This window comes from Diceros bicornis, chromosome 36 (assembly GCF_020826845.1).
Source record: "Diceros bicornis minor isolate mBicDic1 chromosome 36, mDicBic1.mat.cur, whole genome shotgun sequence".
In the NCBI taxonomy this organism is placed as follows: domain Eukaryota; kingdom Metazoa; phylum Chordata; class Mammalia; order Perissodactyla; family Rhinocerotidae; genus Diceros; species Diceros bicornis.
This window is the reverse complement of record NC_080775.1, coordinates 8,317,408-8,345,174: the sequence shown is the minus strand read 5'-3', so window position 1 is coordinate 8,345,174 and position 27,767 is coordinate 8,317,408. Positions and strand designations below refer to the sequence as shown.

General features: G+C 40.8%; 1 protein-coding gene across 4 annotated transcripts in view; it reads left to right on the top strand.

Moving 5' to 3' along the window:
- The window catches only part of SFMBT2 (Scm like with four mbt domains 2), a 245,449-nt gene that overhangs the window by 159,829 nt on the left and 57,853 nt on the right, over positions 1–27,767 (top strand). For all 4 annotated transcript variants that reach the window (XM_058532383.1, XM_058532381.1, XM_058532382.1 and 1 more), the window contains 2 exons: positions 11,566–11,648; positions 17,681–17,807. In XM_058532383.1, the coding sequence (XP_058388366.1) occupies positions 11,566–11,648; positions 17,681–17,807 (210 nt within the window). The remainder of the gene's footprint in view (positions 1–11,565; positions 11,649–17,680; positions 17,808–27,767) is intronic.

The window sequence follows — 27,767 nt, the reverse complement described above, 5'->3', positions numbered from 1 at the left end:
TAGTCTAAGCTGGAATGGATAGGAATGTTCAGTGTCATCTCTGTGTGAGCACGTGCTTTCCTGGTGAGCAAAGGATAGAACCTTGGAGAGTTTACTCCATTAGTTTAAACCCAATAAACAACAATTCAATATTATAGGCACTATAAAAAGTGATCAAACAAGTAAATAAATCAACTAAGCAAAAATATATGTAGGTTATCAACCTATTTTGACTTGCTATTTTTAAATTCATTCATTAACTCCCTTGGCATGTAACATCAAAGATGAGTCATAGAATTAGGGGAAAAAATGTCCCAGCCAGGGGGATCTTTGTAGAAAATGTGAAACCTTTAAATTTCTGTCATAAAATGTGTCAGCAAAGGTTAAAGTAAATCACTTATTTTAGCACTTTGTCTCCACTGTTTGGCCATTTTAATAGACACACAAACTGTTAACACGATTTAAGATGTAAAGGTGGTGTTTAATTATTATCAAGATGCAGAGTAGTGAACCCTAATTGGTATTCTTTTTTCCTAAAACAACTCTCAGACACTGGCTGAGGAACTTAATCCATGTGTAATCTCATTTTTCAGACATACAAAGGGAACAGAAAATAATAAACACACTCGTGGACCTACCATCTTGATTGAACAGATGCTAACGTTTTGCCATATTTGATTCAGATTTTTAGAAAAGGAAATAAAGCGTTATAGATGTAATTGAAGACTGAGTCATCCTGGATGCCTCTGTTTCTCACTCCCCAGGTCTAATCCATCAGTGAATCCTGGCACTGTTTTCAGGATCTGACCGTGTGTCATCATGACCACCTCGGTCCGGGGTGCCATTAAATCTCGCCTGGGTTACTGCAGTGGCCTCCCGTTTTCTCATTCGACTCTCAACACAGACTGATGGTGTCAAAATGTAAATCACACATGTCCCTCCTCTACTCAGACTTTAGGGCCTTCCTCCCTCACTCTGTGGCCAAGCCCGGGCCATGACAACAGCCTACAGCGTCCACCAGTTCCCTGTTTGGCCTCTCGCCTAAGATGCCTCCTTGCCCTTCCTGGAACATGGTGCACGTCCCTCCTTCCCTCTCCTTGGGACGCTCCTCCTTCTTCAGTCTTGACTTCAGTGTCACCTTCTTGGGACGATCTTTCTTGGCTGCCCTATTTAATATCAATTGCAAATCGCCACCCCCAACATTTTTATCTCCTTCCCTGTGTGGCTTTTCTCTACAGAACTTTTTATCATGTAAGATACAAGTAATATGTATTGTACTTTGTCTTCTTTTGTCTATTTCTCTAAGAAAGTGAAAGATCCATGAGAGCAGGGATTTTTGTCTTGTTCCCTGCTCATCCCCAGGAGCTAGAATAGTGTGTGGCTCTCGGTAAACATTTGTTGAGTGTTGAATGAATTGAAGTCCTGCCCTGTTCTATTCCCCTCCATGTCTCTCTCCCATAACACTTTACATCCATCCTCCACAAGATAACCACCTTCCTAAAAATGTTATGCTTTTATGCCTGACTACCTTGGTTTCTGTATCTATCTCTGCACCTGTCTCTCATTGTTTTTATTCTAGTCGCTTTAAAATAGATCTTGTTTTGATATATATATATAAATAATATCACGCTATGCGAATCTTTATGTAGCTTTTTTTTTTTTTTTGTGAGGAAGATCAGCCCTGAGCTAACATTCATGCTAATCCTCCTCTTTTTGCTGAGGAAGACAGGCTCTGAGCTAACATCTATTGCCAATCCTCCTCCGTTTTTTTTTTTCCCCCCCAAAGCTCCAGTAGATAGTTGTATGTCATGGTTGCACATCCTTCCAGTTGCTGTATGTGGGACGCCGCCTCAGCGTGGCGGGAGAAGCAGTGCCTCGGTGCGCGCCCAGGATCTGAACCCGGGCCGCCAGTAGCGGAGTGCGCGCACTTAACCGCTAAGCCACGAAGCCGGCCCCTGTAACTTTTTTATTCATTAGCATTTTGCAGGTTTTTTCCGTGTTGATGCATGTAGATTATTTATTCATTTTCCCTGAATTATGCCATAATTCTTAAGATCCATTTCCCATTGATAGCCATTTAAAGTATTTCTAGTTTTCCTTGTTGCAAATTACACTTAAATGGACATCTTTGTACATGTACCCAAAGGTGAGAGATTGTTTTGGGGATGTATTTAAATGTGGAATTGTCAGAGTTCCCATTTTGCATCGTCCTCACTATGATGTGATGTTCATAGGCTCGAACAGGGCCATTCTGATGGCAGTGGAGTGAGTCTCTTTGCTTGGCTTGGGTATCCCTGATTACTAGTGCAGTCGAGCATTTCGTCATACGCTTGTTGGCAATTTGTATTTCCTTTGGATTGTTGATTATAGTTTTTGCCCTTTTTCCTTTTGAAAAGAGAAATGTTTATGTATTCGAATATGAATTTTTTCTCAGCAATGCACTTCACAAATATAATAGTCTAGTCTGTGTCTTATTTCTTCACTTTTTAATGGTGTTTTATGTTATTTTGAAGTATTAAATTATAATGTAGTCAAATATCTGTCTTTTTCATTATGATTTGTTTATATGTCTTTAGAAATCCTTGCTACTGACATTCTTCTGTGTTTTCTTTAAGAGGCTTGCAGTTTTGTTTTCCATATTTAGCTCTTTAACCTACTTGGAATTAATTTTTGCATGGCATAAGGAAAGAAAACAATTTTATTTTGTTTTGTTTTTTTGCTTGAATTATATTTTCAGATTCACTAGTTGTCTCAGCATCAGTAATTGACTAGTCTACCATTTCTTCTCTGACGTGTAATGCCACCACTAGCATATATCAAATCCCTTTGTGGGTGTGAACCTTATCCTATTCTTAGTTATTCTGCTTCGTCAGTCTGTTTGTCCGTCTCTGCACAAATACCTCACTTTTGAAAATTGATTTTGCTTTATAATAAGTCTTGATATCTATTAGGTGAATTCCTCCACTTTTTCTTTTCAAAATTATCTGGGTTATTTTTGTGCATGAATTTTTTAGAACCAGTTTGTAAGGCTCTATAAAGAACCTCATTGGCATTGCATTGGATTTATAGATTAATTTAGAAAAATTGACATTTTGTTGTCTTTTTTATAACTTGCAATCTTTTGCTAGAATTTTTCCTAAGTACATTGTCCTTTTGCTTGCTATTGTGGACGGCATTTTTTTATTCTTTTAAGTTTTTGTTCGCTGTGGCTAGTATAGTGGAATACCACTGGCTTCTGTATATTTATTTCATATCCAGCTACCTTTCTAAGCATTGTGTCTCAAGAACAGTTTGTATGAGATATGGATTATCTGAATTGGAAAGCTTTAGCAAAAGTAGCTTGTAAAACCATCTGGAGCTGATGCTGTTTTAGTTTGTGTTCTATTGATTATGAATTTATTTACTTTAATGGTTAAAAGTTTAGCCGTGGTTACCATTTCTGTTTGAGACAATTTTGGTAATGTATATATATTTACAGAATTGTCTGGTTGAGCTGTGCTTTCAAATTTATTGTCAGATCATTCTGTTAGGTCAGACTTATTAATTGAGTTGTTCAAATATATATTCTATGTTTTTGTTTGTTCTGTAATTTTCTAAAACATGCATTAAAATATTCTGAGATGGAGGATTTGTCAGCTTGTGTGTGTGTGTGTGAAGCTATGGTAGGACATTCAGATTCTGGATTGTTAGACCTTCCTGATCTTGACCCTCTTTATCCCTAGTGAAGCATTTTGCTTTAAAGTCTATTTTTTCTGACTCTCATGTTCATTTGTTTCCTTATGTGTTTTGTGATTTTTCACTGTGAACTAATTTTTAGTGGTGCTTGTTATTTCTGTGGGAGTTCCGTAATCCTTAGGTTGAAGTAATTCCTTCCATCTAGTTTTGCATTAGGGTCTGTCCAGTGTTCTAGGGTTTTCACAAGTCCTGGAGTATTTATTTATTATTGTCTTTATCTCCCCATAGAAAGTAAGGATTTTTTATTTTTTTTATTTACATCTGTATCCCCAGCACCTAAAACAATGCCTGATACATGTGGGTATCCCTGGTTATTCAAGGAACGGATGAATGAATCTTACATTAATGTCTCAGGCTGTACCATACAGAATAGTAAAATTGAGCCCAAGGTTGTCTTCCCCTCCATGTGACCTCCTGGGCGTTTGCTGGACTGGTCAACTCTGCCTTTGAGGGACTTCTTGGTTTTTTGACATGTGGAGTATTTTTTTTCCTCTTTTGAGTTTAGTTATGTAAGTAATTTTTTTTATTATCATGTTTTATCTGGCATCTGAGAGGAGACTATCCCGTCAGCCCACCTTGTTATTGGACTTGAAAGTATGTTCTCCTTTCTAGCTTTCTAATTCATTCTTGAGCAAAAAGTCATCTTTGACTGGAAAGAGTTGAAGAGTAAAACTTTTTGGGTCATTTTTTGTATCTGAAAATATTTCTGATTATTGAAAACTAAGCATCTCTCTTGATCACTTATCTCTGAATTTACTTCATTCTTCAGGATTCTTAAGATGGTTCTGTTGTTGACAGGTGATATTTATATGATGTTAGACTCCATCCTGGGGGCTTATCTACATCTCCTAACATTGTGTTTATAATTCAGAATAACATTTTGAGCATACTCCCAGACAGAGAAGTGTATTGAGTGTCACACTGTGACCTATATGCGTTAAGTGCTTCTCAACGTTAGTTTTTATTCTAAAAGATAAAGAAGTTGGAATGACTGGTGTTTACGCTGACTTGACTTTTTCCCCCCTCTTTCCTTATTTTCCATCTTTTTTTTAATGCACTAGTCCATGAATGTAAAAACAGAGTAATTCCATTGGAAATGAATGTGTAAATTTTAAAGATCTGCACGAGGGAGGGCTTGAAATTGAACATCAACCAAGAGTATGGAGAGAGCTGGCCAACTTCAAGGTGGGGGCATGTAGCGCTTTAGCAAACAGCATGGTCAAAAAGAAATGCCGTAGTTACTAGTGTTTTTACCTTCCTGCCTGTAAACCTGTACACAAACTCGTTTGTGAAATGAATGGAGAGATTGTTGAGAAAGTTGCTCAGGAATAGACAGACTGGTTGCCAGGGCTGCTTCTGCCACCTGAGGTCTGTGTGGTCCTGCTTCCTCATCCATGCAGTGGGGACATTCGTCCTGGTGACCTCCTGGGATGGCCGTGAGGATCACGTGAGGTGACACCATCACGTGCTTAGCCTGAGTGAGTGTTCAAGAAACTCAGTAAAAGCCTCGGGCCTGAAGGAGAGAGGTCACCTTTCAGTAAGAAGCCCCATGCAATGGAAAAGTGCCCAGTAGGGCTGCTCTCATGAGTCATGAGATTTTCTGAGAAAGGATTAATAACCCGTTCTTTCAGCGTGGTTTCTGTTGTGTCATCTTTCATTCTTGTATCTCCGTCCTGCTATCTGCTGATCTTTGAAGATGACTATGTCACTTTTTGTTTCAAAGAGATGTTAACTAAAAACGAAATAAGTTTACTGTTAACACCAGGTATTCTGGCACTTCAACAATGTAAACCTTCTCTGAGGTGAAGATCAGTCTCCTTATGGGGCTGTGTGTTCTTCGGTCACGTGCGGTGAGATTCTTCTGAGCTGTCTTTCCTGATTCTCCGTGTCTCTCTCTATCCTTGCCTTTATCTGATGTCACACTTATCACACGGTGCGTCTGCCACTCTTAGTAGCTGCCTGAGCAGGTGAAAGCCGAGCCACTTCCTTTTCCGTCCCCACTTTACCAGCAACTAACCAGAGTCGGCAAACTGGAGAATCCCAGTGCACCCTTACTGAATAAATGCATTTCCTTGTTTTAGAAAGTGTTGCTCCTTTATAGGACTTCCGTTTATTTTTTTAAAGCCTATTTTTTTATTACAGATTTAACACACATTCATTCGTTAAAATTTTGAAAAAAGTAGAATTTTCCTATCCTGAAGAAATAACTTGTGGTGTATATTCTTTCAGATTTCTGTTTCCTTGGATACGTAACTTTGTATATCTATTTAATTATTTTATACACACTAGTTTGTCAACATTTATTAAGATGTATCCTGCTAAAATATCTACTACTTAAATGACTGTGGAGAGTTCCATGATTTGTAGGTAAATAATTGATTTACAATTATTGATATAATCTCCAATTGATATAATCTCCAATTCCCATTGTTCTTGTGTGCTGTTCTCAATTCTGCTTTTATACATAAAATGTTTTCACAGGCATTGCGTTATTTCCATGCTATAACTTGTAATAGAATTACTGCTCTGTTCTCACCCCAGCTCATTCTGCTCTAGCCCCACAGTTCTTGCTCTTTCTAGAACATTCCGGACCCACTACTGGGCTTTTACAGTTGCTGGTCACTCTCCCTGGCACCCCCTTCCCCCAGATAGCCACATGGCCTCGCTTCCTCAGCTCCTCGACGTTTCAACTTTACGTTAAGGCCTTCCTCGATGCAGCCCTCCCTCTCCCCCTTCTCTACTTTCCCTATAGGATTTCTGATGATCTGACTGTCTATATTTGTGTGTTATCTGTCTCCTCTCACTGAAATATAAGCTCTGTGAGGGGAAGGATTTTTGTCGGTTTTGTTCCCTTCTGTATCCCTGGTTTTAGAACTGTCCCTAGCACATAGCATGCACTTAGTAAATATTTCTAAATGAATGAATCTGTGAATGAATAAATGGCTAGGTTGGAGAGTAGACACCTTAAAGATTTTGACACATATTGACAAATTGGTATCTGCAGTGGTTTTTCTAGTTATACGCCAACCAGAAATGCATAAAAGTACTTGTTTTCCGATGGTCCTTACAACGGTGGATTCTTATTCTTTTCATTTTGTGAATCAGGTAGATGGCAAACATGATATTCTTTTGCTGTTTGTATTTTTTATTAAGATTGCACAATTGTTTTCATATGCCTCCAGCATAAAAGAGCAGCTCTTACTCCCGGGTGTCTCTTTTATTAGAGGGAAATCTTTTTTTAAATCCTTCTCTTTTCCTCCATCCCAAGTCACTGGCAAGGGGCATGAGAACAGCATGATTGTCTCAGGGTTGTCATGATTCAGTTCCTGGGGCAAGGGGCGTGAGACCACCATGATTGTCTCAGAGTTGTAATAATTCACTTCCTGGCGCTGAGGAGAGGCCTAACTTCCTCTAGAAACTGGATAAAATCAGGATTCTGTTAGCAAATGAGAAGCGGGAGGATGGCTATGGAGAGGCAGTCACGGTGTAGTCCACTTGCTGAATTAACCCTTGCTTGATGACCAGTGTCTTAATTATCTTTTAAAATGCGACAAGGCGGTCCCGTGGTTTAGCGGTTAAGTGCGCGCACTCCGCTGCTGGCGGCCCGGGTTCGGATCCCGGGCGCACACCAACGCACCGCTTCTCCGACCATGCTGAGGCCGCGTCCCACATACAGCAACTAGAAGGATGTGCAGCTATGACATACAACTATCTACTGGGGCTTTGGGGGGAAAATAAATAAATAAATAAAATCTTTAAAAAAAAATAAAATGCAGCAAGGATGCTGTGTTTTCAAATAATGTTTATTACTGAAATAATTCATGATCATTATTGAAAACTTGGAAAATACAGAGAGGTAGAAGGAAGAAGTATCTAGGAATCCCACCACTCAGATAATTCACCCAAATATTTGAATATTTACTAGGAAGTTTTTCTTATATTTCCTTTGGTCTTTTTCTTTGCATATTTTTATATAGATTTGATAATTCTGTATATACTTGTAGCAATCTTTTCATCTAAACCTATGGCAGTCATTTTTTCATGATTTTATTTTTTTTTTTTACAAAGTATGTGCTATTTCATGCCTGCATGACTTTCCATGGACTTGGATAAGTTTCATATCGTTTCCTATTTTGGGATGTAACGTTCTTTTTTCCCCCAGAATTATCAATAATAATGCCATTGTATCTTAATGTATAACACTTTTTCAGTTTTTATGGTTTATGGTTGTTTTGATGGGAAAAATTCCCAGAAGTGTCACAGTTCATGAACATTTTTACTGCCAAATTGTTTTTCTAAAGAATTGTCCACTTGAACTGCCAATAGTAATGTTTGCAAGTGAAGCTGTTTTATGTCAGTGAATTTGTGTCATAAGGAAATGGGCCATCGACCTGTTCCCTTTCGGACCTGTAACAGTTGGAACTTGATTCAGAATAAACACTAATAAAAGCTTGAATGACTCTAGTGGTCGTAGTTCAACAGTCTCCTATGGCAGCTTTTTCCAAATTTTAATAGCCCAAGGGGTTTTGGTTTCCTTTTATTTTCTTTTCCCCTCTGCTGTTTTCCTCCCTCCCGCGTTTAAAACATGTTTTCCTGGCTATGGTAAAGCCTTGGTACTTCTTGTTCTGTCTTTGTGGATTAATGAGTATAATTGACCCCTGTTGTCTCTATTATACAAGCCACAGCAATTTAGAAATTTTTTTTTTGTAGCAGTTATTTTCTGAGCTGTCACAAAACTGCCTTACAATTTGAGCTCATTATCAGCCCAGAGGAAAAGAATTTTAAGTTACAAAGTGAATGAGGGTCTCTAAGAGAAGGAGATGGAGAAGTCTAGGCTGTTCGAACGCTCAAGGAAATGAGGGCGTTCTAGGGGCAGAATAATTAGTTGTTGCTTAGGCACCCAGCAAGACTTGGTTATCTCTTGAAATTACTAGATTAAAAATGGCTCCTTATAGAGAGAGTCTTGAAAACTGGATGTAGAAGGATTGAATGTAGGTACAGGAAACCACAGGAGCATGATGTTTTGTGGAGTGGGTTGAAGCCCACTGTAAATTGGTGGTTATGAACATGATTACAGAAGATCCAGCTAAATGTCTATCTCTAGGAGGAGGAGGGAACTGCTCAGTTGGAAAGTTTTATCTGAACAGATGTCGACCATAAATAGTACCCAAATTCCATGTTATATCAGAAAATGGTTTGCTAGTCATGTATATAGGTTTTTTCTTATTTCCCCTTTCCCCCAATAATCTTGATGAGATTTTTCTCAGCTCACAAAATAAACTAAGGAAGTAGCAGAGGTCCAGGGAAGAGATACTAGAACAGAAGGAGATCTTGACTTTAGCGAAGTCACTCTGCCACAACCCTAAACAAATAGGGTCCTTCTGTGCAGAGATTCATCTTGTCTTCAGCTGTTCAGTTGAGTGCTCTTCTGGGAATGTCTTGTTACATAACCTGTCTTCATAAATCCTGCCATACTTTTCTCCTAGGTAAAGAGAAGGGAGTTAACCACAGAGGGAAGGAAAAACATCTTAAGTAGCAGCAGTAATTAGTAATGGTGGCTCTGAATCATGGAATACAGCAGCTAGAGGAGACTTTAAACGTCTTCTCTTTATTTTGTAAATTAGTAGATAATAAATGTCAGGCACCGAAGATTTAATTTACTTGTACCTTGGTTCATCCAGTTCCCGGTGGAACTTCGTCTAAAACCAGTTCTCCTTGCTGGCTCAGTACCCTCCCTACCATTAGGGGTCTTCCTACCAGTGTGAGGTGTGTGTGTTTTGGCGAATTCTCCTGTTCTTATACATTAATGCAAGGATTTGATCCAAAACACTTCCAGAGAAACTATTCTTAAAGTGGAGGGTTATAGTAATCGTAAAGAAACTTGCATTACCTCGTTTAAGACATGTTTTGTTTTGTTTATAAGTGTTCAGGAGAAAGTTGGTTTGGTCCCTTCCAGAAACTTCTGATGCAAGAGCCATTTGGCTTGAGGGGCAGCTCTAGAGAGAAGGGTTAGGGAGAAGGGCAGGTGGAAGACTTGCAGCACTTCTTCAGACCTAGCTAGAAGGAACACATAGCATCTCAAAACTCGGAGACTTCTTATCTCCTTGTTGGAAAGACATGAGGAGTTGTCAGTCTTTAGAGAATGACAAGGATGTCTTGGGAAGAGGGGGGTACCTCTGCTCCTGATGGTCATAAGAGTATGACAGGATCGAGGGTCAGTCCTGGGCCACAGGACCACAGCTACCTTCTTGGTTAACCTCCCCCATCTTAAAAAAAGTTGGGTAAATTGAGCTTACTTAATGAAAAGAATATTATTTTGTACTTGGGAGCACAAATGGAGGTAGGAGGCAACCAGTATCTTGAGTTTCTTTAATAAAGAATTTCTGTAGTTGCTCCACAACTGTAGGATTTAGTCACTAAAAGTCCCTATAGTAATGAATTTTCAGGTGTAGAATATATGACAGTATGGGGAGAACAAATCAGGGGACTTAGGGCAAAAATATACTTAAGAAATCCCTTATAGATTTGTTTTACATACACTTAAACTAATAACAAGAGCACACTAAATGAAGATTATGGTGACTTTTTGCACATTTTCAATTAATCCTAATCGATACTGCACTTTTTGTTTCCATTGTCATCTTTTATTCACAGAAAATGCAAATGACACTCATATTAAGAGGCATTTTCCTTGGGTTAAGCCATACACCCAATGCCTTTCTTATTTTATGATCTAGAACTGTTTTCTCTTATCTTCTCTCCCATGTTTTGTCCTGGTGGTCATGATGGATATATATTGTATAATCCCTCCCCCTTCCCCTGCCATGAAATGAAATGAATAAACAGAGAAAAAAACCACTTTGGTAAGATCTATATTTAATTAAGTTTAGTGTATGTGAATCGTTTTTCAAACCTTTCCCTCAATATCTCAGATGTGCCTCACAGCTTCACCTGGAGAGGCCCGTCTTTCCCAATTCTCATTTTCCTTTCTCCTCCACAGTTCAATTCTAAGGCAAAGTTTATTCCTCCCCTCCTTTTGTTTTTTTGAAGGCTTTCTCACTAAAACTCCTTTTTTTTTTTTTTTTTTTGCCATCTGCTTTACCTTCTGTTACTCTTTGAAAATCATTGCCCCGTAGCATTGTTTTCCAATAAAGTCTCATGGTTTCCACGAGGATATTTAGAAGTAATTTTCACATGAACTCAGAATTGACGTGAAGGGTAGTATTCTTGTGTATTCCTGCAAAATGCATTATGTGCATGTGTTTTGTGTTATATCTTTTTTGTGTGTGTGAGGAAGATTCGCCCTGAGCCAACATCTGTTGCCAATCTTCCTACCTTTTTTTTTTTTGTTTTGCTTGAGGAAGATTAGCCCGAAGCCAGCGTCTGTGCCACTCTATTTCGTATGTGGGACACTGCCACAGCATGGCTGACGAGTGGAGTAGATCTGCACCTGGGATCCGAACCCATGAATCAGGGCTGCCAAAGCGGAGCGCACGGAACTTGAAGAACCACTCGGCCACGGGGCCAGCCCCTTGTGTTCTATCTTATCTCACCTATTCTCCCCTAAAGCAAATCTACCCACCGGCATGTGCTGCTGTGGGAAATTTCCACTCTTCTTCACCTGGTTTCAGGCACTGCATTATGGTGATGATAGTATACCTTACCTGTATTTAGTACATTTTCCAAAATATTTCATTCAACCCTCATAAAATCTGATGTGCTGTCGTGCTTAAGAAAGGGCTTCACCCTTTCTTTTCACCCCATATTTGTGCCCCTTATTTTTTTAGTTACTGACACACCCTGAGGTTTAGCTTGGTTAATGCTGTTTTGTCTGTGTCTTGTCGTGTGCAGGTTTCTCTGGCCAGGACTTCGACTGGGCGGATTATCACAAGCAGCATGGGACAGAAGAAGCGCCTCCCTTCTGCTTCAGAAATGTAAGAGGCTTGGTTCTTGCTACTCCTTTTATCGCAGATGTTGTTCCCTATAAATTTTATAAGTTACTTTCTATTTATTGGGCAAGATTCGAGTGCTACTGCATACCACAGGATCCTAAAGCTTGCGTAGTTTTTGAAAAGTCCTCCTCTCAGGTCGTCTGTTAGTTAGGGTGATGCTGGGCTGTAGTAACAAGTCAACTGCTGAATGTATAGTGGCTCAAACTCATTGTGTGTTTATTTCTCACTTATGGAAGAGTCCAGGGTGTTCCTTATTAGTTTAGCGGGTGGTTCTTCTTGTGGTGAGCCTCGGGCTGGATCTGTCTTGGCTTCATCATCTGAATCTAGTGAGCAGATTGGAAAAGAGATCCAGAAGAAGAGATCACTAGTTCTAAACACTGGTGCTGATATTGGCACATATTACTCCGTTCTCCTTCCATTGATGACAACTAGTCACTCGACTGCACCGTGCCATGAGTGAGGCTAGGAAATGTGCCCTGGCTGGGCTACTGTTCTCAGCCATGATTCCATGCTATGGAGGAAGAAGGAAGAATTTTGGTGGGCAGCTAGCCGCCTGTGCCACCATTAGCTGTGCACTTGCTGTGGAGTGTCATATTGTTAAGCCCATTCATTGATTGAGGTTCTCTGCTCCTGAGGTGTATACTTAAAATATGTTCTTAAATTTTTTTCTATTGGATTACTTTAATAAGATGCTTGTCCGACAGTTTTGTGCTTTGCTTACTTTAAGCCACTTCCTTGTTCAAACAGAGCTTATTGGCATGATGACTCATAAAATAGCAGTGCGTGTGTATGTTTACACATGTGTGCTTGCTCAGTTACAGGAGTTGGTTGTATAAAGTAGTTTTTAAGTTGTTCCTTTAAACTTCAAGTTTAAATTAATTCATTTAAACTTCAGCAACCCTAGGAACTCTGAAAAGGGATGTGGATTATTATCTCTGTTCTAAGAATGAGGCATAAATGTATAGCCTAGTGTGTTGAGCGTGCATTTAGTCATTAGAGTTAATTCCTTATGCTGAGAAAAAAGATACAGTCCTCCAGTTGGGGACTGCAGATCCCCAACAATACAGAGCGCTCCCAAATCAAAGGCTTGTGTTCCAGACATGTGCTCCTAGGGCTGCTGACTCATTGCTACCTCACCTATAATTTGTACTACGGGGATAACAGAATATGAGAACGGAGAGGCTGGAAGGGTTGGCTTAATAGAGAGAAGCTCCATACTGAACATAAGTCAAAAACGGATTTTGGAGAATTAAGTAGGTTGCTTACTGGGTCATCTTGTACTCATACATCCAGAAACAAGTCAGTGGCAGAGTTGGAAATCAGGGTTCCCTAAAGGATTAAATGAACTTTCTACTGGATGGCGTTGCCTTTGCATGAAGATAGTTTTTCTGTAGCATTGAAAGACCTGTGTGGTGTGTGTTTAGGTTTGATGATGGGCACGGCTGTATAACTATACCATCTGGTTAGCTCTTAAGGTTCATTCAGTCCAGTGCGATCTTACTAGACTTTTTAGCATATTGATGTCACTTGTCACAGAGTGTACTGGCCTCACTGCCTTTCATTTAGGATCTTGGAAACACTTGATCACATCTCCAGACCCCTTTTCAGTTGTGCTTTCTCCCTGACAAGAGAGATATTCCTTCCCTGAGTATTGAACCTGGGGAGGAAAATCCTGATCTCGCCACTAGTTCTGTGTTTAGGGAGTTGAATGTTCTGTGACAACACAGCTCCTCCAAAGCCTCTTCTTATTTGTCCTGTGCTCTCCTTCAGCCAGCCGTTGTCCAAATGGATTTTGATAGTGGAGCAAGTAGCCACATCCCCAGTGGCCTCTGACCTTTCAGGATTTAGCTACCAAGATTAAATCTATCTTAATGACTCTGCTGGCGTATTCATTAGGAATGCACTTGTCAGAAATATGCCTCCCCTTTGTTTCTGATTCTCTGTTTGTTTAATCGACAGGATTGTTATCCGCCTGTTGGCATATGCATTGCATTACTGGGACTTTGCTGAATTTTGTTAGCTTGCTGCAAGTGCTCCTTAATGGAATACTTATTATAAATTCATTTCTTAATCACACATCTCATGTGTACTAGAGGAGACATAGTGTAGGAGTGGAGGCGTAGAAGGCATTTCCCCAGGGATGTTTAACAATCAGAGTCAGTCCTGAAAGGGATTGACACAGCCAAATGCTTAGTAAAATAAACTCACAGGTAACAGTTTTGCTATTGATCCTTTATAAATTACTCTCAAGCGGTGAGTTGAAAGGAAAATAGGTTATGCGGTTGTAGCTTTCCCTTATTAAGTAGGATAAAATGCATTTTAACTTACTTAGAGGCTTTTCAGGCAGCCTATCAAGTTGTATTATCAAAAAGAAGCTCAACACATAACGCCCATGGATGAGGCACGATGACTTGTAGAAAAATAGCCTGCCGAGAATTTCTCTGATTCCTATTTCCAAAGAAACATAAAGGAAAGGAGCAAATTGGTATCTTAACATACAATGGATATTTTTGCTCTGGTTACTAAAAGATGTAATTGCATTTTTAACAGTGTATATAAAAAGACGTGGAAATGTGAATTACTTTGGTTTCCTTCCATGAGTCACATAAAGATGTTATCTCTGTTACTTACAAGAGCCTGTTTCTCTCAGTTTATATATTTCAAAATAGATGTTTTTATATAGTATTGTGACATCTGATTGAAATTTATAGCAGTTGGTGATTTTGGAAAATTTTGTATTTACTTTAAAATAATGTTAGGAGGGAGTTTTGCTTCCACTTGGATGAATAAGCTCATACTGAATTGACGCTCCTGCAGAGAGCAGCTATAAACTCTGGACAGAATACCAAAACAGCTGCTTGAGGGACAGGGAGAATGAACAAAAGCAGGCAGATTCCAGAGGGGAGCGGGTACTTAGAAGAAGGGAGCAGCATGAGGTGATCGTCCCAATATTTTCAGACTTTTGGCCTGAGGTCAGCCACAGTGGACAATGTATGGGATGATAAAAACAGTGCTATAAAATTTATAATCGTTCTGGCCTGATGAACCCAGTAACAGAATTTGGGCAACCACAGCTGCTGGAAAGGGAGGGGAATCTCAGGGGAGAGCCAAAACGGGGAACCACAAATTCTATGTATAAACTATGCCTAAATCTTGGGCTGATCCCCGAACCATGTATTTGCCAGGCAAACTCTAAGCAGCCTAGTTAAGGATGAAAGAACTGAACTGAGGTTTGATCTGCTTCCCAAGAGGCAGAGTGTGTAGTTTAAGTCCAGCCAAGTTGATTGCTTGCTAAAACAGAAAAATCAACACTCTTGGGAGGAATAGAACACAATCCAGAGTCTCTGTGACATAACATGTAAAACATCCAGATTTCAATCCAGAGTTGTTCAATACGCGAAGAAATGGGAAAGTCTGACTCATTCTTAGTAGAGGAGATAATCAGCAGAGACCAAACTCGACACCAGCCAGGTGTTGGAATTAGCAGACAAGTCTTTTTAAAGCTCCCGTCATAATTAAGCTCAGTGGTGGAAAGCAGTGGTTTCCAAAATGCGGTCCTTGGGCCAGCAACTTCAGCATCACCTGAGAACTTGCTGGAAATGCAGAGTCTCTGGCCTCAGCTCAAACTAGCTAAATCACAAACTTTGGGGTGAGGCCCAGCCGTCTATGTTTTTAAAGGGCTCTCCAGGTGATTCTGATATACCCTAAAGTTTGAGAACCGTTGATATAAAGGAAAATACTCTCATAATGAGTGAAAAGATAGGAAGTGCTAGAATGGAAGTTGAAAGTAATAAAAAGAGAAATTCTGGAATTGAAAAATACAATATCTGAAACAAGCAAATTCATTGAAGTGGAGTAATAGCAGAATAGAGCTGACAGAGGAAAGAGTTCATAACCTTGAAGATAGAAATTATCCTAAGAACAGAAAGGAGAAAAGATTGGTGTGTTGGGGGCAGAGGAGATGAACAGAATTTCAGGGATCTGAGGTACGGTATCATGTGTAATTGGAGACCTAGAAGAAGAGGCCACAGAGATTGTGGAAAAAAAAATATATGAAGAAATAATGGCCCAAAATTTACCAAAGTAGCTGAAAGTTCTGAATTTACAGGTTCAGGAATCTCAGTGAACCCCAAGCAGCATAAATACAAAGAAACCCAGCATAGTCAAATTGCTGATAACCAAACATAAAGAGAAAAATCCTGAAAGCATCCAGAGAAAAATGATACATTCCGAATAGAGGAACAATTTGAGTAACAACAAACTTCTCATCAGAAACAACAGAGGCCAAAAGACAGTGAACCAATGTGTTTAGAGTGCTGAAAGAAAAAACTATAATTCTTTATCCAGTAAAAATATAGTTTAAGAATGAAGATAAAAACAGACACTTCACCAGGGAAGATATACTAATGACAAAGAAATATATGAAAAAATGCTCAATGTTATTAGTTGTAGGGAAAATGAAAGTTAAAACCACGATGAGATACCACTAGATCTACCTATTAGAATGGATAAAATTTGAAAAACTAGCAGTATCAAGGGCTGGTGAGGCTTGTTTAGCAGCTGGAACTCCATATACTGCTGATGAGAATGTCAAATGGTATTTTGGAAAATAATTTGGCAGTTTCTTAGAAACCTACATTTACCATATGAATAGGATCCAGCAGTCCTATTTCTAGGGAAATAAAAACAGTGTTATAGGCTGATTTACGTCCTTCCAAAATTCATACCATGAAGTCCTAACCCCCGGTACCCAGAATGTGACTGTATTTGGAGTTAGAGCCTTTAAAGAGATAGTTAAGGTAAAATGAGGTCGTATGGATGAGCCTTAATCCGATATGAATGGAGTCCTTATAAGAAGAGGAGATTAGGACACACACCACGTGCATGGAGGCAAGAACATGTGGAGACACAGGGAGAAGATGGCCATCTACAAGCCAAGGAGATTGATTGACCTCAGGAGAAACCAACCCTGCCCACACCTAGATCTCAGACTTGCAGTCTCCCGAACTGTGAGGCAATAGATTTCTGTCGTTTAAGTCATCTGGTCTGTGGTATTTTTTTATGGCAGCTCGAGCTGACTAATATACTTATGTTCACACAAAAACTTGTACTTGAATATCTATAGCAGCTTTATTCACAATCACCAAATATTGGAAACAACTCGAATGCCCCTCAACTGGTCAATGGATGGACGAGCTGTGGTGCATCTATATAAATGATTCCATTTATATGACATTATGGAAAAAGTGGAATTAGGAACAGAAAACAGATTAGTGGTCTAGGAATTGGAAGTCTAGGAGGGACTGATTACTGAAGGGCCGGTGCAAGGGAGTTTTGGAGGTAAAGGAACTGTTTTGTGTCTTGAACGTGGTTATGGCTGCACGATTGTAAGCGTTTCTCTAACAGCCCCACCTTTGTGGAACCCCCAGTGCACCAGAAAGGGTGAATTTTCCTATATGTAAGTTTTTAAAAAGTGAATTTAGAAAGTAAATAAAAATAAGCAAGCAAAAAAGCACAAAGCAAAAATAAAGACCATTTCAGGTAAAAGAAAACTATGGGAATTCATCACCAGCACTAAACGAAATGCTAAGGGACATTCTTCAGGCTGAAGGAAAATGATGCCGGATGGATACTCTGTCTATTTCCTCTAATGTCCTCAAATATTCCTAAGGTTAGTGAGGAATTTAGGGAAGTAGGAGAAACGATTGGTACCTCAGTGACCTTGTGGAAGTGAGGGTGCATATGGAATTGGAAAGAGAGAGTTGCTTGATCCTGTCACTCATTCAGCAAATATTAGGCACCTGCTGTGTGCCAAGCCAAGTTCTAATTTCTGGGATACAAATGAAGAGGGCATGGTTCTTTCCTTGTGAATAGTGGGAAAAGACATGTGAACGAGCCTGTCCGTCTCGTAAATAAGATGCCTGTGTGTGCCCTTCTGCTTCGCCAGCTCACTTGCCGCACGATATCTTGCTGTGGTATCTCCTGGCTCAGTTTCTGTTCTCTCTCTCTTTCAGACATCCTTCAGTCGGGGTTTCACAAAGAACATGAAGCTTGAAGCCGTGAACCCCAGGAATCCAGGAGAACTCTGTGTGGCCTCTGTCGTCAGTGTGAAGGGGAGGTTGATGTGGCTTCGCCTGGAAGGTACGCTCAGTGATTACTCGGAAGGACGTAAGGTCCGTGCAGAAGAGGCAGGGCGCAGAAGACCTCAGCCCTTTTCGGAAGGGCCCCTTTTGTGTTCCTTTTATTGAAACGGATCTTATATTATTCAGTGTTCTTAAATAAGTGAAACTAATCAAATATAAATTCGTTCAAAGGTTCTCATCTTAACTAATAATTTCATGAAATGGGATGCCGGTGTGATAATTATGTTTGGAACACAATGGTCTTTCTACATTGGTGATTATAAAAGCTAATATCACAATTAAATTAATATGAGTCACTAAAACTGGTTTCTGAGGTCTTGCTTATTATGAGGATAAAATTATACATTTGCATTTTAACGTGAATAATACCTTTTATTTTGGTTTCATCCTTAGATGTTTGATTTTTCCTTAAAATAGTAGCTGGAGATGACTTTTTTCCCAAATATATAATAAATAGGATTTAGGCTTATTTGTTTAATGGTGTTTTAACTGTTCTTTATAGTGACATTTTATTTACAGTTGTACAGATAATTCACAAAAGGATGTACTTTGTAAGCAGAACCTTGATCCGATTTTGGATTTAGATAGAAGACTAGATTTTCCAGATGTTATATTTTCAGTGAGAAAGAATTAAATGAATTTGATCTCTGAGGTTTTTCCCACCTTTCTGTGATTTAAAATACTTTGGAGTTTTCTTGTTTGTTTTTCAGTTTCATAACCCTCAGTAGTTATATTCCAAATGTATATGGAAAAACAGTACAACTGGATATGAATAATAATGTTAGATTTCCTGGCCATATTTTAAATCTTTTGACATGCTCATACCACCATTGGAATAGAAGGTTTGGAAGATGATAGAATTGGTGCCAATATCTTCATCCTTATTTCCTCAATAAGCAAGTCTAAAAAGCATTGAGATTTTTTAGATAAGCTTACCATTTCATAAACATTATAGTCCAAGAGAATGAAAAGGGTAGAGAACAGTGAGTTTAGCTGAACGTGATATGTGTTGTTAATGCCCAGAAAATATTTTAAAACATAGCTATGGTTTAGGATTTCAAAATCAATTTCAAATAAAAGGAAATTCTCAAAAAGTTGATGGCTTCGTGGATTTTCAAGTAGAATGGCCTCTCGTTGGAATTAGCCAAAATGTAGACACAGGTGTCATGGTGATGTTTCTCCAGGAATAGAATGTGACCTTATTTTCATTACTACGTGTAAAGTTGAGTCCACTGCTCATGGAAACCAAGATCCCTTCTGCGATTTCAAATCCCTGCCTTGAACCTGCTGCCTTGTACTATGCTAAGCCATATTAAGAGACTGGAGTCTTGTTGGCATTATTAATTTGAAAACAAAAATGGTGAAGTTCAAAACCCGCGTTTCATCATTATTATTTAGCACCTTATGGTTAAAATTCTGTGGCAGTCATCATTTATTTAGCAGTTTGTACTTGCAAACGCTTTACAGCTGTTAATTACCTAATGCAGACGGCAGTAAGAGTGCCCTGGTTTTTTTTTTTTTTTTTTATAATTTTATTTATTTATTTTTTCCCCCAAAGCCCCAGTGGATAGTTGTATGTCATAGTTGCACATCCTTCTAGTTGCTGTATGTGGGACGTGGCCTCAGCATGGCCGGAGAAGTGGTGCATCGGTCCGCACCCGGGATGCGAACCCAGGCCGCCAGCAGCGGAGCACGCGCACTTAACCGCTAAGCCACGGGGCCAGCCCCCCCCAAAATCTTTTTAAATAATCTATTGAATATTATCTACCTGGAATTACTGGTCAAAATTATGCATTTGTCTCATCAAATAAAGTAAAATTCCATTCAATCCCCTTGATCTTGCTTGGATTTTGGGGTTTTTTTGTTTTTGTTTTGGCTTTTACTAAACATTTACCTTTTAAAATGACAACAAACTTAATGGCATTGATTTCTCATTATTTCACAGTTTCATGTATATAGTGTTTTCTTTCCTCAGTCCTGGAGACATAATGTTAAAGAGTCACTGTGGTCACTTTGTGGCTGTTAAATTATTCTTATGATGATGGTGATTCTGATTATAGACGATTGATTTGACACTTTAAATTTATAAATACTTCGTAACAATTTGTTAATTATTTTAATGCATTAAATTGATTTGAAGTATCTTCAACACTTGGCTGATTGACCACTTTTAGGTAATTAAAATGATCTTTTATTTTAATGGTTGACTTCTCTTGAAGTCAGATAGTTCTTTAAGTATCTGTAAAGGAGCTGCTGTTGAAGAGGGAGCAATAAATAAAATATATGAGATTACTGTAATTATTATTTTAGGTGCATATTTGAAAAGAATTTCAAGCTCTTACAAACCGTTGACAGTGAGCAAGGGCAGTTTGGGATGAGGGGGTTTTGCGTTTCAGAAAAGATGCTGCAGTGTTTTCTCTTATGTTAATATTCTCCTCTAGGTGATCCTATCTACAGTTGTGAGCATTCACCATATAATATCAGTTACTTTCAGTTTAATGCCTCTAGCATTGCAGCCACATGCATTGGCTCACACGCTCATCCACCTGCTTTCTCACAAGCCAAGTCGCTTTACAGTCAATTTAGATCATTTTCTTATGGGACAACTAGGGTGTGGGTGTTCTATTCGCCCTCCCAGCCCTGTGACTCCCTAAAAGGGTCTATATCTTTGCATTGCCTTCCTTGGTTTCTCTTATCCCCATTATTATTAATATTATTTTATGTCATAAAAGGTATGATGTCTACAGGCTTCATTTCTGTTAAGTTATTTAGCTCTTTGAGTTGTTGCTACTGCAGAAATTTTTGTAGAAAGGTTTAGAATGTGAGCAACACAGCCTGGTTTTGAAATTGGGAGCACTGCTCAAATAAAAACAGGCGGGAAATTCTCAGTTAGTGTTTTTGCACTTTGAACATAGGAAGAGAATGACGGCCCCATAAGAATTGTTACCCATTGCTCTCAGTTCCAGTTTGTTAAAAACAAATATACAGAGAACAAAAAAACAGAGAAGTATCAAAATATAAGTTCAGGGAGCTTACCTCACACCATCTACTATGTTATTACCAGCATCTCATGGTCTTTACTTTTTTGCTGCCCTCTGAACTGAAATCTAGAGAAAAGAAAATCTTTTCACAGTCAGTACTGGGAAAACATACTGTGTAAATTTCAGTCTGTGAATCTGTGCTATGTGTAGCTTTTTAGAGTTCAGGAATTGAGTCTTTTCACGGTGAACTTCGCATGCCACACTGACGAGCACAGAACACGCAGAAACAGATGTGATCCCTGATTTCTGTAGGTGACAGCCACCATGAGCAATGTGCGGACTCCAAGTCTGTGCCTCATGTAGCATTTCAGCATAGGTATTTAAACACAAGGCCCAGTGACAGTTCAAGGATGGATATGATCTCTTCTTTGCTCCTCTTAAGAAATGCATACCCTTCAGATTTGTCCAGTGGCATTTCCTGATTTATCTGACATTCTCGCAGCTTCTTGGCTGCGGTGAGGTAAGTCTCTTGGCTTGTGCTCCTCTGCTGGTTTCCTTTTCTCCTCTTAAGTTTTATGCACCCTCTGAGGTCAGGGACCCTATCCTTGCATTCTTACCTGCTACTGGCAATGTCCCAAGCCGGGTGACCCGTGTTGTTGGGAGTGATGGCAGAAGGACACAGACCTTTTACTGTAGACGTGTGAACTTTCACATAAACCGTTGTTTTTGCCCTTGTCTTTTCCCTGTTCTCAGCCATCGCCTGCTGTTTCCAACTCCAGGTTGCTCTGATTCATCTTTTCTAGAGGGAACCTCCAGCTGTCCGCCTGGGCAGAGGCGTCAGCGGCTCTAACTGCTTCTTAGAGAGACTTTGAACCAGCTGCCTCCCCTCAGTTCCGCCTCTCCCATCCCTTGCCTCCAGTCCACTGTCTGTCTAGGTTCCAGAGGCCTGAACTAGCTTGCTCCTTGCCTTCCGTGTCTTCTGTCCTTTGTAGACTCTCAAATATTTGATGAATGAATAAATGAGTTAGTGAACGAATGAATGAATGAGATAACACACTGACGAAGTAATGTTGTTGGAGTGTTGTGCCTGAGCCCCTTGTGGCAAAATCGATTCCATGTCAGGCGTGGGGATGAGGGCCAAGACCAGGTGGGCATGACAAAGTATTTTCATAGAGGGCCTGGGTCATTCCTTACCAGATTCCTGGAAAATTAAATCTGCTTTGGACCAGGTGACCTTATTAGGGCTGAGAAGATGCTGGCACTCCTGGAACGGTCCCCAGTCCCAGAACAGATTTTTATATTTGCAGTGGGACGGACCTCCCTGAGATTCTGATAAAAGCTGTCAACACTCAGAAAAATGCACTTGCATGTGTATATAATTTTTGGTGCAATTTCAGACAGTTCATGGGCCCTCTCAAAACAGTTCTTGGCTGGGCCTCCTTGGAATTCATGGACCCCAGATCAGAACCCCTGCAGGAGAGATTCTCAGGAGATATTGATAGATTTTAGATCTGTGCTGTCCAATCTGTAGCCTCTAGCCACATGTGGCTATTTTATTTTAAATTAATTAAAATTAAATTATAAGTTCGGCTCCTCAGTTGCACTCTCTACAGTCAAGTGCTCAGTAGTCATGTGAGGCTGGTGGCTGCTGTTTTGGACAACACAGATGTAGAACACCTCCATGCTTGCAGAAAGTTCTTTGGGACAGTGCTGTTCTAGATGCTCAGATCGAGTCAAAAGTAAGTTCCTCAGGCCCGTCAAGGCCCAGAACTCAAATTTTCTTGGTATATGGGGGCAGTAGAATGCAATTTACTCTGATAAGTAGCTCAATGCCAGGCTATGAGTTTTCAGAATTTATTAGCTAGATGAAAGGAATTTTTAGGCCCCCAAGAACTTAGGAACTGGAGGTAGAGTCCATTCTGCCCCGTATCAGTCAAGAAAGCACAATGGGTATTTCAAGGTGGAGGGATTGTAACAGGAAACTGAGTACCTGTAAGACCATTGAGTGGGCTGGAGGACAGAAGTCATGAGGCCACCACTGGACTCTGTATTTTAAGGACACTTGGAGATTTCATCGGCAGGAAGCTTTGATTGCTGGCCCGCCACTGGCTCCAGTCCCTCCCACACCACAGAGCTTGTGCGCTAACACTGGAACTGCTGCAGCCACCTCAGAGACCCTTGAAGCTTAACAATAGAAGTGGAAGTTCCAAGTCTAGCTGCTAACACTCTCCACGACCATGCATCCAGCAGGAATGACAGCAGGAAGATCACCGCTGCCTCATTCTGTCCTTCGCGTCCCACATGAGTGGATATCCTTGGTGGAACCTACTCTGTACCCAGTATTCTATCATGCAAGGGAGTCTGGAAATTTAATTTTCCAGACCTCCAGCCCCTGCACGCAGAGGGGAAGGTGGGAATTGGTGCTGAGAGCCAATTAGCCATAACCAGCATTCCCTCTTTCTGCCTAATCATAAAAGAAAACTTGGTTTTGTGGAAAATAGAATAGACAAGATCTTAGAGTACATGCTGAGATGATGGAGGCTAATTCTTTTCATAGAGGTAGCTGGTAAACAATAAGTATCATTTTTTAAATTAAGTAACAGCACAGAACATGCCTTGTTAGCTCTGCTTGTATGTTTGGGCCAGCATCTGTGGATAAATGGGATGCGTTTGCTTTAACGACTCACACCCCCTTTATGGCAGGTATCATGCCCTTTCTATTACTAGTACTTACCTTTCCCATCTCCATTTCTTCCTCATAGTCAGTTCTCCTCTTGTTAGGAAGGTCATTATATATGCTCCATCTCTTGCTTTGGTTATCTGGTGGTGGTTTTTCACTCGGCGTGTTTTCTTTTTACGAGTTTCTCCGCAATCATTGTAATCGTTCTCCGTCTCGAGGTTGTTTCCGTCCCTTTGCCTCTTTGCAGTGTTTGGCCTACGTTGATTCTTCCTTCACAGTCTCACCTCCATCTTTTCCAGGATGCCAGGCTGGGCAGGTTGCTCCCCCCTCCCCCCCGACCTTTCCTTAGATGAGTGTCCTCGGTTTCACCTTTGTTCTGCTTTCCTCATCTGTGAAGGTCAGAATTCTTCAAAGCCCTTTTCTTCCCCAGTGTCCACACCATCTCGTCTCTCTCTGTGACTTGAAGTAGCAGTTCTGAGCTGACCAGTCCAGATCCCCGACGCTCACAGCGCACATATTCATGACTCCCCTTTTCATCCATCTGCATAGCATCTCCATGTGGACGTTGGCATTTCCCCACCACATGGCGCTACTGTAGCCCCTGTATTTGCTCCTCTCGAGTAGCCAGTCTGACCTAATGGCACTGTTATTTTACCAAGTTAGAAACCACAAAGTCATCCAACTTAGAAATTCTAGAACAACTCTTGTCTGTTTGCCCTCCTCCCACTGCCCCAACACCAGGTAGTCACCTCAGTGTCCCAGTGTGCTCTCTCCATCTCTGTCTCTCTCTGCTCACTGCCACACTCCAATCCAGGTCTTCATCCCTTACCCTTACGATTTCAGTAGTCTCCTAACTGCTTTCTCTGCCATCTTCATGGGGCTCCAAGAGTTAGCTTCGTAAGATACGGTCATGGCCTGGGGCCGGCCCTGTGGCATAGTGGTTAAGTTCGGCACACTCTGCTTCCCCCGCCCGGGGTTCGCGGGTTTGGATCTGGGGCTCGGACCTACACCACTCGTCAAACCATGCTGTGGCTGTGACCCACATACAAAATAGAGGAAGATCGGCACAAATGTTAGGTCAGGGAGAATCTTCCTCACCAAAAAAGTCATGGCCTTCCTCCTCATATTCAACAGGTCTGTATTTCTTACAGAGTAAAGACTCAAATTCCATAACATGGCATTTAGCATCCCCCTCCCGATGGACACATCTGCTTCCTAGATGTGTGATCTTGAGTACTTTGTGAGTTTAAAAATCTCTTTTCTTATTTGTACAGCTCTATAAAGTGTATCTAATAATGGATTCTACCGTATAGGACGGTTGTGGAGATTGGCACATCATAGTAAGTGCTTAGTAAATGGATGGGGTTGATGAGCAGAAAGACAGGCAGCCCCTTCTCATTTCAGCTTTATCTCCCTGCGTGGAGCCTGTGTTCCGTCGGAGTAGACCCCTCGTGTGTCTGTAAACATCCGGATATTGTCGTTAGGGCTGTAAGCCATTGCACAGGGCTGTACTCCTGTCTCTGCCTGTCACGTTGCACAATATTTGTACAAGAGTTCATGTACACTTTGCTTGTTAAATGCTTGCTGAATAGATACCGAGCAAGAAAATGATTTAAGATACCGCAGCCCCTTAAGAACTGTTGTTTTCCCATCCGGATTTTGAGACAGTGAGATATTTCATCCTTGTAAGCGAAAATTCAAAAACTCCTTGCTCAGTTTTTTTGTATGCTTGGTTCAGTTCCAGCAAACTTCCCTTCCATCGTAATCAACAGGGGACGTATTAAGATGCAAATTCCTGGGGCCACTGCAGACTTAGTACGCTTGAGTCCCAAGAACAGGGTCTGGGAACAGGATCTGCATTTTTAAAGTCACCTCCCCAGATGATTCCTATGCACACTAGAGTGTGTGAAGGACTCCAGGAGATGAAATGGGCCAGGCGTGATGTGGTTCAGAGAAATTTGTGTGAGGCAACCTCTTCTGTTTAAGAGAACAGGTGCAGGAAACTGCCCTTTAAGCCTTTCCGTAATTTGTGAAAAAGTCAGGTGGTTAATAAGCATTTCGCAGAGACTTGCAAAAATGAAACAAGGGAAAATGCAAATGTGAAAGTAATTATATTTCAAGCCGGTGTGGGTGGTTTTAAAATCTGTAAAAAGAGGTATGGCCTGCATAAGACATTTTGGGGAGAAGCTGCTTCAGCAAATCAGGATTCTGGAGCATTATTTCCTGGTCAGTTGCAGAAGGTGGCCCAAGAGTGGAAAGTCTGTGGGAACTGGCTTCTAATACTCCCAAATCCGTTTTGTCCCAAAAGCCGATGCTCGGTGATATGGATTCTTGGTGGCCAGAACTGGCTGTGGCTGTCTTAAGTGAAATGGAAATTTTGGGGGATGGCTTTGACGGGAGGCTGGGGGATCACCTCTCCAGAAGACTATTGCAGCTGCCATTGTGATGACGGTAACTTCTCAGTGACCACATGCTCGTTCAGGAGGCCTGAGCCCCTCATCATCTGCCCGCAGAGAGGGTGGATCTGGCTCCTTCCCCTTCTCCGGTAGGCGGCAATATCCATTGCATAATGGGAATTCCACAAAAGGGATATGAGGCCCTATTGGAATGAGACAGATGCTAGACAGCCAAAAAAAGAGAGAGGGAAAGAAAACTGCCTAGCTCAAATGCTTTCTAAGGCTCCGGAGCTAGATTTTCTTAGGTTCGACTCCTGGATGGGCCTCTTACCAGCTGTTTGATCTTTTCCTGTGCCTCGGTTTACTCATCTGTAAAATGGGGATGCAAGTAGTTCCCATCTCTTAGGGTTGTTGTGGGGATTAAACTCTTGTAAATGTGTCTGGGCTCTAGTCAGTGCTGTAAGTGTTTTGCAATCCTGTGAGCCTCTCTTTCCACACACATTTAATCCCCTTTCTGTTGTTTTCCTTCTCCTTGTCTGTTTCCTGTCGTATCTTGATCTTGCCAGCCACAGTTGTGCCCGTCTCTTTATTCCTTAGGAATTTAGCTCCAGAGCTGACAAAGGGACACCCTAAAACCTTGTTTTGTAGAGAGGCGTCTGCAGGTGGATGAAGCATGACAGATGGCCTCCAGGGTTTCCGACGTCCCTTTCTCGCTTGCTCACGGATAATCAACTAGCTTTTCATTCTTCTGGTGCTTTTCATGGCACGCTTGAGCCCCTCACAGTTTGGCGTGGCCTTTAACTGTCAATGAGGGTACCCAACAAGGTCAACTTATTCCTTAAATACTCCTTGTCTTTCTTCCCACCCCAGCTTTTCAAGGAGAAGCGGCGGTCGCTCTGATTCTATTACTGAAGTCAATTAAAGTCACGCACCTCCCTCCGCGCTTGGCTCCTAGCCTCTCTGCTCAGGTCTCTCTTGCCTCTGGTCCCTCAGTAGCATCTCCCACTGCGCGCTCGCCGTCGCTTGTTGTCTTCCGTAATTTTGCCGGGAATGAAGCAACCACCTGATGTGGGGAGTTTGAGAGGGTTGTGTTCCTAGGAAAAGACCTCAGCATCGCCACAGACCACTTGCTTTTCTCATCCTGATGTTCTGACTAGAGCAGGTCCCAGATTCTATCACAGACCTGACATCGGCTGGATTAAGTCACGATACAGCCTCTGCTATTAGAAGGGCAGGTAGGACCTTGTGAAAGTGGATGGGATCCGCTGGTCTGAGGACAGAGTCTCAGGATGTGGCAAATTGCAGAACTATTTTAAGGTTCCGTAGTGAGTCTTACAAATGCATATGCTTGCCCACTGGCTTTGTGAGTATGGAATGTCTTTCTCCTCTGAGCAGTGAAATGATTGATGATAGTTTCATTTTGATTATCTTTTCAGGTGACTTGTTCTTCATTAATCAGACCTCTGTGGCAATACCGTACTCGTGTATGAGACTCCTCCTTTCTTCTCTGAATATCTCATGTTGTGTTGTTATCGTGGTAATAGTGAGGTTGTGGTTGTAAAATAGGGAATTCGTTCACAAGAACCAAAAATACATAAAAATATCTGCGGTCAGATTCTCTCTCCCGCTCCCATTCCCCCCAGCCCGCTGAGTTCCATTCTCAGCAGACACCCACTGTAATAGTATTTTGCATTTCCTTCCAGATTTATCTTATGCACATATAAATATATGTTATTTTCCCCTTTTTAAACAGATGGTAGCATACTATATATACACAGTGTTCTGTACCCAGCTTTTCCTGTACTCAACATATACATATACGTCTTTAAATATAAATCTATACAGAGGTTTCTCGTTCTTTTTTATAGTAATAGAATGTTTCGTCATATGCAAGCACCATA